General features: G+C 40.7%; 1 protein-coding gene across 1 annotated transcript in view; it reads right to left on the reverse strand.

Annotated features, from left to right (window-relative positions):
* Nucleotides 1-1,661: 1,661 nt before the first annotated feature.
* The window catches only part of NUP160 (nucleoporin 160), a 43,080-nt gene continuing 29,298 nt past the window's right edge, over nucleotides 1,662-15,443 (reverse strand). Inside the window, exons 21-36 of the mRNA XM_040259279.1 lie at nucleotides 15,159-15,228; nucleotides 14,476-14,574; nucleotides 13,632-13,751; nucleotides 13,067-13,162; nucleotides 12,876-12,970; nucleotides 12,682-12,778; nucleotides 12,489-12,594; nucleotides 9,570-9,730; nucleotides 8,295-8,355; nucleotides 7,382-7,492; nucleotides 7,084-7,207; nucleotides 6,290-6,391; nucleotides 5,502-5,643; nucleotides 4,237-4,362; nucleotides 3,401-3,505; nucleotides 1,662-2,749 (exon numbers count right to left, since the gene is read on the reverse strand). Of these exons, the coding sequence (XP_040115213.1) occupies nucleotides 2,660-2,749; nucleotides 3,401-3,505; nucleotides 4,237-4,362; nucleotides 5,502-5,643; nucleotides 6,290-6,391; nucleotides 7,084-7,207; nucleotides 7,382-7,492; nucleotides 8,295-8,355; nucleotides 9,570-9,730; nucleotides 12,489-12,594; nucleotides 12,682-12,778; nucleotides 12,876-12,970; nucleotides 13,067-13,162; nucleotides 13,632-13,751; nucleotides 14,476-14,574; nucleotides 15,159-15,228 (1,705 nt within the window). The 3' untranslated portion in view covers nucleotides 1,662-2,659. The remainder of the gene's footprint in view (nucleotides 2,750-3,400; nucleotides 3,506-4,236; nucleotides 4,363-5,501; nucleotides 5,644-6,289; nucleotides 6,392-7,083; nucleotides 7,208-7,381; nucleotides 7,493-8,294; nucleotides 8,356-9,569; nucleotides 9,731-12,488; nucleotides 12,595-12,681; nucleotides 12,779-12,875; nucleotides 12,971-13,066; nucleotides 13,163-13,631; nucleotides 13,752-14,475; nucleotides 14,575-15,158; nucleotides 15,229-15,443) is intronic.

Consider the following 15,443-nt stretch of genomic DNA (forward strand, 5'->3'; position numbering starts at 1 on the left):
TACATCTCTTATGTCTCCTGCATTGAAAGGTGGGTTCTTTAACCCTGGTATTTAATGGTAGTTAAGTCTCTTTAGAAACCTATATACAGGTCAGGAAGCAACAGTTAGAATTGGACATGGAACAACAGACTGATTCCAAATAGGAAAAGGAGTACGTCACGGCTGTATATCGTCACCCTGCTTATTTAACTTCTATGCAGAGTACATCATGAAGAACAGTAGGCTGGAAGAAGCACAAGCTGGAATCAAGATTGCTGGGAGAAATATCAATAACCTCAGATATGCAGATGATACCACCCTTATGGTAGAAAGTGAAGAGGAACTAAAGAGCCTCTTGATGAAAGTGAAAGAGGAGAGTGAAAAAGTTGACTTAAAGCTCAACATTCAGAAAACTAAGATCATGGCATCCGGTCCCATCACTTCATGGCAAATAGATGGGGAAACGGGAAACAGTGTCAGACTTTATTTTTTGGGGCTCCAAAATCACTGCAGATGGTGACTGCAGCCATGAAATTAAAAGACGCTTACTCCTTGGAAGGAAAGTTATGACCAACCTAGATAGCATATTCAAAAGCAGAGACATTACTTTGCCAACAAAGGTCCATCTAGTCAAGGCTATGGTTTTTCCAGTGGTCATGTATGGATGTGACAGTTGGACTGTGAAGAAAGCTGAGTGCCAAAGAATTGATGCTTTTGAACTGTGGTGTTGGAGAAGACTCTTGAGAGTCCCTTGGACTGCAAGGAGATCCAACCAGTCCATCCTAAAGGAGATCAGTCCTGGGTGTTCTTTGGAAGGACTGATGCTAAAGCTGAAACTCCAGTACTTTGGCCACCTCATGAGAAGAGCTGACTCACTGGAAAAGACTCTGATGCTGGGAGGGATTGGGGGCAGGAGGAGAAGGGGACGACAGAGGATGAGATGGCTGGATGGCATCACCGACTCGATGGATGTGAGTCTGAGTGAACTCTGGGAGTTGGTGATGGACAGGGAGGCCTGGCATGCTGCCATTCATGGGGTCGCAAAGAGTAGGACACGACTGAGCAACTGAACTGAACTGAACTGAAGTACTAAAAGAGAAGGGAGTCCTTTTAAAAACAATTTATAATCAGAAAATTGTCAGAGTTGGAAGAAACAAGGAGAGATGATGCTATTAATCCATCACATGGTCCAGAATACAAAACTGCAGACTCAAAAGTGATGCGAAAAGTGACGTGAAAGAATGTGCGCACCTTCTCTCTGCTCTGGTTGGAAATCAAAGTGAGGAAGATGGAAGAAAATGGACAGAAGAGCTGGTCAGTGTCTTATGAACTGCTACCATGGAAACCACTGCTTTGCTCTTCTACGCAAATGAGCAGCTTTCTGGACCGGGGCCAGTCTTGAGCTACTTCTCCAGAAATGGCTACAATAGGGTTTGATAGTTTTCAGACTGCAGGTTATCATCCATTAGTCACTCATGAAAATATAATAAGTGAGAAAGCTTTCTCTTGGTTATATATGTATATACAGGTCAAAATATATTCTTTGCTACAACTGGCAGTCACATGTTTATGGAGCTGCATAAACTGCATCAAACACTTCGCATTAATCATGGCAGAGATGAAGTGAAAAAAGAACCATATACCGCAATATCTACAATAACAGTACCACAGGGAAACCCACATTGTTATTTAAAATATATAATGTAAATATGATATTGACAGTATAAAAGTTAAATGCTTATGAAAAACTCAAGGAAGGTCAAAGGGCATACAAGTAAGTACTATACAGATAGTTTCCTTAAAAGATAAATTTTAATATACAGAATAAAATTCAAGAGTTTATTTTTTCACGTTTCCCCAAATTTGTGGCCATGAATGCCTCTAAATCTGACCAGGAGAGTTTATATTTTGGTCCAATACATTATTAGACTACTTGTGTGATCAAGTCCAGCTTGATTATCATAAATCATAGCGGTTAATGGAATTTACCTGAAAATATTATTTTTATAGATGATAAATTTTCAATTTTTTTCTTGGCTAAGAGTTTATTCCACTTTAGCCTCAGAATCAGATTCAAGACATCTTCCTCAACAGCTGGTCATCATGTTAGGGTTAATCTAGGAAAATTATTTACTACTTTATTGAAGATCATAAAAAAAAATTCCACAATAAATAATGAAAAGAGTATGCAAAATCATTAGCCTCTGCCTGCAATACAGAAAATACATGTCAATTCTGGACCAAAATAATTTCACTGAAATACAAAAAGCAATAGGGAAGAATGGAAGGATTTGCACTGACTGCTTCTGATGGTCAGCTACAACAAACCAACAACCCTCAGCTATTTTGGAAAGTGAAGGTGGGGTTTAATTTGCAGATAAAGAATGTCTTCAGTAGTTTAAAAAAATATAAACTCTAAAAAAGCTTGTGAATCATATAAAAAAGCAGCTGTCTGAGACCAAGGTTGAAACCCAGAAATCTGTGTGTTAGCACCACCAGCAAGCACAGGTCCTGTGACTCATCTTCATCAACTTTTCTCTCTTGTGCAGAATGCAGGCCGGACTGTTGTACAAGTCATTTACAGGCGTAAAAGCTGGCCCGGAGTACAGGTTTCCTGTAGGGTAAAGTCTCAATCCTGAAGAGGCACCAAGCGGTTACAAAGCCTGGGCAACTGTCCAGGTCACAAGTTCCGACGATACAACAAATCCCGTGTTGCCTTATCAACTTTTTGCTGGTAGTCCTCCAATTTGTCAAGTATTTTCTGGGACAGCTATAGGAGAAAAGAAGGGAATTGTTAGAGAATAGGTCAAGGATCGAAAAAGACTGAAGTTATCACTTTAATGTCACCATCCAGATGTCCCCTGATAAAGCTGTCAGCCACTGTGCTTCATTTAATCACCATTAGAACTGGACTTTTCTATTACATACAATACTCCAAACTTGTTTTCTTAATGAATTTCTAACTATGCAAATCATACCAGTATTTTTAATAAAAGCTTTATTAGCTCTTGTCCCAGGACCAGAAAACTTATATGTGATTTAACTAATCATTTCGTAAAGGGATAGAATTCCCTGGTGGCTCAGACGGTGGAGAGTCTGCCTGCAATTTGGGAGACCCAGGTTTGATCCCTGAGTTGGGAAGATCCCCTGGAGAAGGAAATGGCAACCCGCTCCAGTATTCTTGCCTGGAAAATCCCATGGATGGAGGAGCCTGGAAGGCTACAGTCCATGGGGTCGCAAAGAGTCAGACACGACTGAGCGACTTCACTTTCACTTTTTCATAGAGGGGCTGGGCAGCACGTAAAGGGCAATGCATGGCTTTGGCCCCTCTCTTAATCCCTGAGAACCAGAAGAGCAGGCTTTGCAACTGCTCGCTCAAGGACTTATGGAATCTAAGGTGCCTCAGGACAGGGTCACTCACTGCGATGTTGTGACTGTTGGCAGTGTTCTCTCCCAGAGCCTGGAGGAGCTGATCAATGGAGGAGTATGGGAGCCACACCATTGGAGCCGTGGCGGACAGTGGGAACTGAAAGGAAAAATATGGATCGTTTGCAGAAAATCTGAAAAGTGGACCCTTTCTTCTGGGCAGTTACTTCCACAGGATTCAATAACATGAACGCTTTCTTTTTTCACAGCAAGGAATTGTGTGTGTGTGCATGCAAGTGCATCCATGCACACACACACACACACATACGTGTGCACCTGACTGGACCCCTCCTCCCCAACTCTTCAACTGGGGAACTAGTGCTTTTCTTAGTTAAATCAAATGTATATTTTTAAATTCATGTCATCTTTTATCTGGAGAAGGCAATGGCACCCCACTCCAGTACTCTGGCCTGGAAAATCCCATGGATGGAGGAGCCTGGTGGGCTGCAGTCCATGGGGTCGCGAAGAGTCGGATACAACTGAGCGACTTCACTTTCACTTTCCACTTTCATGCATTGGAGAAGGAAATGGCAACCCACTCCAGTGTTCTTGCCTGGAGAATCCCGGGGACAGGGGAGCCTGGTGGGCTGCCGTCTATGGGGTCGCACAGGGTCAGATACGACTGAAGCGACTTAGCAGCAGCAGCATCTTTTATCTTAAAGCAGGCCTAAGGCCAATTAAGGATAAACACACTCAACAAAACTTTTCTCTAAATTGTTAATGAATGATACTGTTTCCAGTCTGAAATTTAAATTCAAGTTATCTGGAAAAACCTTTGGAAAAAGCAAATGTGATAATACAGAATTAAAGGAAATGTGGAGACAAGCCTACCTCAATTCCAAAGTACTGATGTCCTTTTCCCAGTACAGCATCCACATATTCTGAAACCAACTCCACAGCTTCTTCTAAAAGGTCATAGTTTAAGTACAGACGGAGCAACTCAGCTGCATCAACTTTCTGTAAAAAGTCAGTGGTCAAAAACATGTAGCGGTTTCCACCTAATCTGGGCACTGTCCAAAGGATGGTGAGTGTCCGATTCCCTGGCATTGATGCTTTTCTTTATAAACAGACAAACACCATGGTTTGCTTATCTTGTGATGAGGGCTGGATTCCCAAGAGCCTAGTTACCTCCGGGCACCTTGTGAGGCCCTTCTTCACCTGTTCTTTGATCTAAGACACATTTTCATTCTTTCCTACTTTGTTTTGACAGCGGTAAGTCAGCAAAGCTTCCCAGAAATGCTGAGTACCAGAGACAACATAGTCACATTAATTCTAAGAAATACATGAAGAATCACCAACTTTCAGTGCTTGAATTATATCTGTAGTAAACTCAGGGTGAGAGAGAAATGAATATAGCCTCAGTTAGGAAGGTTCTCCTAATTACCCCAGTTATGCTTTCTACATTCTGATTTGATCACCATCTTAACCATTACCAACTTGGCTGCCTTCTCTACTTTCTAACTTAAGAAAACAGATTAACTTTCTTGATTTTAAGCTTTGTATTCTTTTTTTCCTATTCTTCCCAATGTATTTCAGAAATAGTAGTCCTCAAATTTAGGCATGCATCAAATCAAATTAGGACCTTGTTAAAAATTCGTATCCTGGATCTTAACTCCAGGCAATTTGATTCTGGAAGTCCTGGATAGAACCCAAGAATCAAATATTTCAAAGAAGCCTACCATCCAAATAATTTAATGCAGGCGGCCTGAGAACCCAGTTTTGACAAAACCTAAGAGAAACCCTGTTGCAGTATTTGAAAACTATTCCACCCACTGCTGTGATTTCTTGAGTAATGAATAGTAAATACAGTGTCCCACATAAACTCTTTGTTCTAAAATAGATACTCATTGTTCACTGGGCACACCAGCACATATTAACTTGGTCACCAACCCAGAGAACTTTAAATCTCACACCCAGTACTTCATAGAGACTGAAGCAAACTGTTTTTAAAGTTTTTAGCTAAGATTAAGAAGCTCTAAGTATCTGTCAGTATATTTCCATAAATCATCACTCTTTTTCTTTTTAATCATCTCATAAAGTTATTCTGGACAATAAAGACCAGGTTCCCACTCTCTACAAGCTAAGGTACCACTTACCTTATAACTGTTTATTAGCCAGTTAGGCAGAGGAACTCCATGAGATAAGAGCTTGTTGATTACACAGTGGTGATATAAGTTATTCTGGACTTTGTACCTTTCCAGGTAAGCTGATAATAGCCGCCAGGCTTCATCTGTAGCACTTGATGAAAAGAGAGGACTTATGAGTTCCAGATTCTTAATAGGTAATTACAGTACCATTCAAAACATGTATTTACAAGGAAAACAATCCTTAGACATAACGAATTGACAATACAGCTAAACAATAACTAACATTATTAGGGCCAGTGTGACTTAGAGGTGGCATTAGAAACTAGGTGACTTGGATTTTTGTATTTCCCAACAACCACATATGAACTCAACAATTTACTTTACTTATTAGTTCCAGATTTCTAAAACAATGAAATTGGCTCAGACCCCTGTTTCCAACCCTGACCAAGCATTAGAATCATGCAGAAATTCTGATTTAGAAGATTAGGGTGATGTTTTATAATCTGTATCTTGATAGTAACTCTGGTGTGAATTTAGGGCCTGAAAAGTAATGTCAAAGGACTTCATCCCTGTAAAATGCTATTCTAAAAAAGGACTTTGTAATTGTAAAATGCTATAATCCTAAAGTGCTAAGCTGCATAATACAAATTATAAATGCAATTCAGGGAAGGGAAGGGCACTGAGGGTTGTTAAGAGAAGGATTCTGAAGACACTCGTGCACGTTCGGGTAGCCACTTATTGGGTGCACTGGGGAAGGATGTGGAGGGTAAGCCCTTGCCGGGCTGGCAGGGCTATACCTCGATTCTTTAGTGGTGATGACTGACGAAAGCTGGTTGGCTGCTAGCCAGGCCCAGGCTTCTGCTTGCGCTGCCTCTCCTCCAAACTGCAATTTGATGCATCTGAAAGGAGAATGGTTCCACACACAGTAAATCAATTTGCTGAAATGCACATTATGTTGCTACTAAACCTGGAGATAAGATGACAACTTTAGCTCCAATCTATTACTGAATTCCCAGCTGGGATATTGGCTTTCCCTCTTTTCACAGTCACGTAACCAGATGACCCGTAAGGCCATTAAGAAGTGTTAAGAGATCATTTACTTACAAGAGAAAACTGATGATGAACAATTCTGAAAGTTTATTTCTAACTCACAGACAACTTGACCAATATTTAGCTATGACGTAACATCAGTAAGAAGCACTTTTAAACAATGTGTGGGCCAAGAGATGCCCTAAAGGACTGAAGAGAACACACATCTTGTCTAAGTGGACACACAGGTTACCTACTGTCATGCGGGCATGTGGGCATGGCAGTGCCAGATTTGATTTCTCGGAAGACGCTATAAACCAAGATTAACACCCCTCCCCCACACAAAAACCTCACAGTCAACTACCAAAAAAAAAAAAAAAAAAATAGACGACACAAAAAACTTCTTTAGAGTTGGCTTATAAGATACTGGCTTGTGTGATCACTGCTTCATACTAAGCAACGGTGAAGTAAATAGAAAATTAAGAATATTCTAGAAATTTAAGACTAGGAAATTAGACTATGTTAGGAAGTTAAGACTACAGAAAAGCAATTTTATACATACTTGAAAGCAAGTCCTTCAAAGACTGGCGTTAAGGGAAGCTTGAAAGTCTGACACAGTGACATGGCAGTGTCAAAAAGGCCAGCCTGAACCAAGAGAGTGACCATCTCCTCTGCGGATGAACTTCCTGCGGAAGTGGAAAAGAGCTATTCAGTGCAACCACTGGGACATGCCAGTGAACTGAACCCGAAGACCGCATCCTTGGTGAATGCCCAGAATAACAACGACACTCTCCACACCCACATGGCACACTACGTCTGCTGCCCGGGCCTGAAACGCGCTGTTGGTGCCAAATGCCCACCTGCGACAGCGGCCGCCGAGGGGTCGTGCTGAGCCAGGGTGAGGCGAATGCGGGCCAAGGAGCATTCCTTCTCCAGATCTTCCAGTTCCAGGATTTCAATCTGTCTATTCACTATAAGCCAAAGGAAAACACTGTCAATTCCCAGAACACAAAGGAAGTGCCTATTAGACAAATGCAACCCGTCAGCTTCCACTAAACACTAAGTCACTGTCCGTTTAATTTTAAGACGATAGGGTGAAAACAAGGGCTCAATAAAACAAACGACCCTGCTTCACTCTAGAGCCGAGTCAAGTCAAAGCACTCTAATAACAACAGCTTCAGGGAGGCACTTGCAAGGAATTAACTCTTACAACTGTGAAATACTGTCATCTTTATCAGTAAGGGACATGCCCAAAGTGAGAGGCAGAATTAAAGCCAAGTGTGTCCAACTCTAGAGCGCGGGCTCTTTAAGGAAGGGAATCATGGTCCAAGACTCTGTGCTCCCACTGCAGGGGATGGGGGTTCAACCCCTGGTTGGAAAATTCAGAGACTACTTGCCTCAAGGCACCGTCACGAAGAAAAGGAAAAAAAGAGAAGGGAAATCATGCCTCTATAGAGACACTAAAGGAACCTAATTTAAAAAAGTATACCAAGCTGACTTGAACACAGCAAGCAACAAACATACACACACCCTTTTTTAAGGATTTTCATTTCACACACAGGCATACAAAGTTTTTGAAGGGCAACCAGACAGAATACTGATAAGAAATTTTACCATATTTTAACAAAGTAACTACCATACATATACAATATACTATAATATGATTGTTCACACTATGATAAGTACTATATAAAAAACAAGTAAATATAAATGCAACTAGTGTAACAATTAAGTGCCATTCAGCGAAAAATCAGCCTGAGATCCCCGACTCACTTGGGGCAGCTGTGCATTCTCCCTCGTGATTCCTTTTAGGGGATGCTCCAGGGCGATCATACTGAAGACAAAGCAAGAGATTTAACTGTGAAAAATCAGTATTTTTTTTAACATCATTAACTATGATCCAGGGCTTTCATGCTTAAATTTTCTCAGTGTAAATTATGTCTATTTCAACTGGCACAGCTCTTCTCACAAAGTTACTGGAACTTCTAGACAAAAAAACTCGGCTCACTTAGCTAAAATTGTACTGAGTCCAAAAACACTGATTTGATGTCCATATAAACCACCTGACTTTCTTTGGTTTACAAAATTACATGCTTCACTCATAACCCTGGAAAACAGAACAGTATATGCAGGAACTATACAAGTAACTGGGAATACCCCATCAGCATGATAAGAAAAATTCAAGGTTCACCTCCTTTAAAACAGTAACAATACATTAAATTAACAAAAATGAATGAAATAAAAACAGCTAGCATTTACTGAGCACTTTCTGCAGGCCAGGCACTGTCACTATTCTATGCAATCTTACATGGGTTATCTCATTTAATACCCAAATAATCCTGTAAGGTAGATATTATTATCACCATCATTCCCATATTATCCAAGAGGCTAACTGGACAATGATGATACAATAATTTCCCTGAAGTCAGGTTGTCTAATTCCAAAACCACTCTGTAATATTTATTCAGAGAACTGATGATTTTGAACTGTGGTGTTGGTGAAGACTCCTGAGAGTCCCTTGGACTGCAAGGAGATCAAACCAGTCAATCCTAAAGGAAATCAACCCTGAATATTCATTGGAAGGACTGATGCTGAAGTTGAAGCTCCAATACTTTGGCCACCTGATGCAAAGAGCTGACTCACTGAAAAGACCCTGCCTGATGCTGGGAAAGATTGAAGGTGAGAGGAGAAGGGGACGACAGAGGATGAGATGGTAGGATGACATCACTGACTTGATGGACATGAGTTTGAGCAAGCTCCAGGAGATAGTAAAGGACAGAGGAGCCTGGCATTCCGCAGTCCATGGGATCGCAAAGAGTCCGACATGACTTAGCAACTAAACAACCATACTTATTCCTATAGTAATTCTGAACTTGGAAACCAAAGGGGGTAGTAACATAAAACAAATGAATCACTGCAAAAATAGATTAAGTTCACAAATATCCCAGTGGAAGTTTTAAATGAAATGAAGCAAAATGAGGTATTTTCAAAAGACCAAACAAAATAAGTTAAATTATCCCCAACTTCCAGCATACAAAGTTTTCATACCACTGCACCAGATGCTGGCTGAACAATCCATGCGTATTCTGGGCGAATAAGTCGTAAGCAATTAATAGCAGCCAGATAACAGTTGCCTTGTTTCTCAAGTCCCCGGATAGTTCGAACCTCTCTGCCAAGACGCATTCCATACTCAAACATCACTGTGCCAGCTATGAGGCAATAACAGATATGAGGATTTCAAAAATGTATCTCTTTAGAGACACAGAGAAAATCTGTCATACTTACCAAATGTTAAAATTAAAAAAAAAAATCAAGTTTAACTTAAAACAACAACAAATCACATGTTGCTAAGAATGTGGAAAAATTGGAACCCTTGTGTTGTGCTGGAGGGAATATACATTGGTACAGCCACTAAAAAAAACAGTTCTTCAAAAAATCAGAATTAGTTTATAATTCACCAATTCTACTTTTGGGTGTATAAACCACTCCCTCCCCCTAAAAAAACCAACTGAAAGCAGTCTTAAAGAATTATTTGTACATCTGTGTTCGCTGGAGTGTTATTCATAACAAACAAAAGATGGAAACATCCAAGGTTCCATCAAAATTGTTATCAATACATCCATACAATAGAGTATTGTAAATTCTGATGGATGCTACAAGATGGATGAACCTGAAGACGTTATGCTAAGTGAAATACGCTAGTCATGACAAGTCAAATGCTAGAGGATTCTGGTAGCCAAATCTGTTGACAAAGAGTGGAATGGTGGTTGCCAGGAGATGGGGAAGGAGGAACGAGAAGTTGGTGTTTAAGGAGTATAGTTTCCGTTTGGCAAGGTGAAAAGAATTCTGGAGACTGGCTACACGGTCATGTGAAGGTGCTTAGCACTACTAAACATGTGAAACAGTTAAGATAGTAGTTTATATTACATGTACTTTACAATCCCCAAGAAAGGCAGGGAAAAAAAAAAAAAAATTCTGAAAACATCTACAATGTTACTTTTCAAGTTTAGCTACCACATACCCAGGTGGCACCGAACACTAGCTTGGAGAATTAGTTTCAACCCTGTGGTCACCTATCACCACTCAGGATCTGAGTGTCTGTTCAAGGTCATAAACTCTTTCTTTTTTTTTTTCTGGCCGAGTCACATGGCACGTGGGATCTTTGCTCCCCGACCAGGGATTGAACATGCATCCTTGTGTTGGAAGCTCGGAGTCTTAACCTCTGGATTGCCACGGAAGACCCCCAGGATCATACTCTCATCATTGTTTTGAGACAGCATGGGACTCCAGAAACTAAACAGATTTAAAAATTCTCTTTCAGTTTTCAAACCAAATCAAACTCTTTTTCATCCCAACAAATACTTTTGAGTGCCTGGAATACGTAAGACATTTTTGTCAGAAAAACAGCCTTGCTCCAGAAAGATCTCAACATTAATCCAGCTAAACTGGTCTTAATCAGGTGGATGTAATGGATGCTGTCATTGTGAAAGCAGTGAGAGATCTTGAATCGTTTATACTGACTTTCTTGTATTAGTCAAAGAACATGCAAACACGTTTTACCATTAGGAATATTAAGAACAGGCCTATGAACTATTTCCATCTATTCTTTCCAGTGAAAATCAATAAGAAATTTAAAAAAATTCCTGAGTGAAAATAGTATAAAAATGTTAGTGGTTCCAAAGGGTAACCGCAATGATTATCTTGTAAAATATGATCTTAAAACAGCCGTGTAATCCTTTAATTTTAGCTGACCTGATAAAGATCTCATTGTCACCAAATAAATCCAAATTCAGAAACATTCTACAAAACTGATTGGCCCGTTCTCTTCAAACGTATCACTGTCATCAAAGGCAAAGTAGGGCCGATAGAATGCTCTGGATTACAGGAGACTAAACCGACAGGACAATTAAATCCAAGACATGATCCCAGACCAGGGGGTGACGACAGTATGAGGGAAACGTACTAGCCATGTTTGGCAACATTTAAACATGAACAGCACTTTGGAAAAGAGCACTACATCTACATTTAGTTCACAAAATCAGTTATTTTCTCAGTTTGCGGTTATATAAGAAAATGTCCTTGGAAACATCTGAAGTGTTTATGCATTGAGTCATGATGTCCACAACTTACTCTCTAAAGGGTCAGCACAAGTAAGAGAAAAGAAAGGCCAAAGGCTTCCCTTGTGGCTCATTGCTAGAGAACCTGCCTGCCAATGAAGGAGACACAGGCTTGATCCCTGGTCTGGGAAGATCCCACAGGCCATGGAGCAATTTGAAGCCCATGTGCCACAGCTTCTGAGCCTGTGCTCTAGAGCCCGTGCTCCACAGCAAGAGGAGCCCAAACACTGCAGTCAGAGCGTATCCACTGCTCACCGTAACTGCAGAAAATCGGAGGGCTCAGCACAGCCAAAAATAAATAAATAAATTAGTAAATCAACAACAAAAAGAAAGGAGAAAGAAGGGCCAAAGGCAAAATTGTACAGTAACTTAGAAACCAGCCACAAAAATTCAAGGTGCCTTTAGTGAAATAAAGTTTCTTTTAAAATTAGATGAAAGATACACATAGAACGCCATCTCAATGGAAATGCTTCAAGAACGTTCTAAAATGGGAGAAATATCTATCTTTTTTTTTTTGGCTGCACCAACCAGCTTATGGGGATCTTAGTTCCCTGACCAGGGATTGAACCCAGGACCTTTGCAGTAAAAGCATGGAGTCCTAATAACCACTGGACCGCCAGGGAATTCTGGCAGAGAAGTGTCTATCTTTAAGATTAACAGGTAATCTACAAAGAGGTGAAGCAAATCTTGAACTTAAATGTAAGTTCCCCAAATGCCTGTAGAGAACACTTGTCCACTGGTAAAAAGAAGGTAAAAATTACATTAAGTCAAACAGATAATACTTTTTTGTAAAGCATGAAACAACTGATTAGGCTGCCTCCCACAAAGACGACATGCTTCAAGTGCTCACCCTTCCGGTAATTGTGACGATAGATGTGAAAGGCATACAGAAGCTCATAGTAATTGTGAGTCATAAGGTCCACAGCTCTTGCCCGTGATTCAATTATTCCCACCACCTAAAGGAGGGGAAGCAAGATATCAACGTTAGCCGTCAAGACAACCACCAGAACCACATCCAGCCATCAGTGGATAAATAAGATGACCTCATTATGCAGATTCACATAGGGAAACTCCACGAGATCCTGAAGTTGGGAACGTTCACAAAGAACTACCACCAGCTGCCGCAGACAATCCAACTGCCTAGAAGGAAAGAAAGGGATACGAGTGTACATTTTCCTTGTGGATTACCCAGGGCTGGAAAAATGCCTCCTCTAAGTAAGACTGTGGGTTTGATTACCTGCTGGAATCAGGAATTTGGGTCAACGCTTCATAGGCTTGGCTATTGTGCCCTAAATCCAAATGATGTTTGAAGATGCACGTCCTTAAGGTGGCCTAAGTATCAAATGTCGGGGAAAAAAGAACAGAAATCAGAACACCGTACCCATGAGAGAGCTCCAGGGTAATAAACAGGACACGGTTAGATCTCACCTGACTTTTCCAGTCATCACCTGCTTCAGTTATTGCTGATGTGGCCAACTGAATAACCAGTTCAGGCAGACCTACGACATCCAGCAGACGCAAGACCTAGGGACAAATATAAGGGCACTTCAGGTTGGATACAATTCACTTTATTTCATGTTTCAGTTTCCCCGGGGAGCCAGTGCCTGAGAGTCCACCCGCCAATGCAGAAGACAGACTCGATCCCTGGCCCAGGAAGACCTCACATGCAACTAAGCCACTGAGGCACAACCATGGCCCACGCCCCTGCGGCCTGCGCACTGCAACAAGAGGAGCCACCGCGGGGGGAAGCCCGAGCACCGCAAGTACAGGAGCCCCTGCTCGATGCGGCTGGAGAGCCTGCGAGCAGCTAGAGACCCAGCGGCGTCGAAACTGCAAGACGCTGAGCACAGCTCCTCGTGCTGTAGAGTAGGGCCTCGCCTACCTAGTTTATGTGTTAAGTGTATATGCTAACGTCAGACTCTCATTCACCTGCCTCCCTGCCCGTTACATGTTTACCCAGTGTGGTGTCAGAAGGACCAAACCATGCCAGAACCTTATCATAATACTGCAGCCGGGGGGTGGACACAATCTCTCCATCCTCTGAACGGATCAAGCGATCTAAGAATTCCTCTTTGCCCACTTCGGACGCTGCCTGGCAGAAACATTCCAGAGCCTAGAGGAACAGAAGGACATAAAATGACTTATAATAGATTGTTCCACTTCCAGATAATATGAGCCAAGAGTTCTTATACCAAGAAAAGCCAAAAAAAAGAAAGAAAATCATTTAAGTAATTATTAAGTAAATGACTGCATTTACTGTTTGTTGTATCTAAATTCTCTCTGATGCATTATTTAATATTTTAATTTATCTAACTTTTTAATTTAATGTTGCTAATTACAAAGTAAACTTTAAGGAGATATTTGATGAATACCTGTGATACAGCAACTATAGCACCATGTTAATTTTTGTAGAATCTGAGTGGGGGATTTAGTATGAAAGTCTTTGGACTTTTATGTCTGAAAGTTTACATAACAGGATGTCAGGGAAAAAAATCAGAAATGTAAACTACCATAATGGGAAAAAAAACAGCATAAAAAAACATGCTATAAAAACAATGTATCTGAGAAATATTTTCGTCACAAAAATGTATCCCTATAAGCACTGCACAGGGGCAGGAGGGTTTTAAAGTATTCTTCTTCATATTTTCCTGTGTCCTAAACAATCTGTAAAGTACATGAAGCTAAACGGTCCCCACGGGTAGATCATGCCACTTGCTGGCACCGTTAGTCTTCTTTACCCTTATCTGGAGGATTCTAGGCCTCCAATCCCCTCCCTGAGATGGAAACTGAGTGTCCTCCTTGCTCTAAAGTTTGCTCATCTTTCAGATGCACTTTACCTTCTGCCCCTCTCCCGTAACCAGGTAACACCGCCCCAGCATAAATCGGCAGGAACCAACGTTGACTTGACACCAGGGATGCAGCAACTGAATATAATCCTTAAAGGCAAAAAGATGGTTTCTGATTAGAGGATAAATATCCCTTAAGGAGATATTCATTTCCATGTTCTTCAGAGGGAGAGAAGATAGTGGTCGTTCAACACAAAAGCTGTATTTTCAGAAAGCATCTGGAGGTTAAAACCAAATCCTGTTAATCCATTCTTAAATTATTAATAAGTTATTAGACACGCTAAGAAAGCAAACTGGACTCTAATAACACTATCACATGAAAACAAACACACTTTCCATCTTGGCAACCTTCCAACTTTTGGTATTTACTGGCTCAACTGACTAGATTCCAGTGAAGGATTTATATGAGGATAATGATACGTTTTCTTTCTATAAAGAGAACCCAATAGAGAGAATTAACAAAAAAGTACTTTATAAAACACTGTGTTAGGAATGATACTGCCAAGAATGAAGTAAAGAAAATCTCTCTGGTGTTTGTTTCCATGTAATCCAGTGTAAATTACTGTGGGTCTTATCAGCCCAATTAAAATGCAGGAAACATTTACAAAGAAAAAAGTTCTAGAAATCCCCTTCTTTACAAGAATAACTGTCCTGATATGTTCAACAGTACTCACCTGCAATTGTACATACTGACAATTTCCCATCAAACATTCTAGAAAGAGACAACCAGGATTGCTAGGCCATCTAGTCATTGGTTAAGGGAATTATTTACTGTTTTGGTAAAGCTTAAATATACACACTGAGCACCCAAACTCCATGAAATGGCTTAATTTTTAAAAAGAAAGTAAATAGAAGGTGGTACATCACATGTTCTTCCTACATAACTATATAGCTTTAATATTAAACACAGTGGAAAGGTTATATACTAGGAGCCTAATCACCTGCATTAGAATGCAACC

The sequence above is a fragment of the Oryx dammah genome, unplaced genomic scaffold (genome assembly GCF_014754425.2).
Source record: "Oryx dammah isolate SB20612 unplaced genomic scaffold, SCBI_Odam_1.1 HiC_scaffold_17, whole genome shotgun sequence".
In the NCBI taxonomy this organism is placed as follows: Eukaryota; Metazoa; Chordata; class Mammalia; order Artiodactyla; family Bovidae; genus Oryx; species Oryx dammah.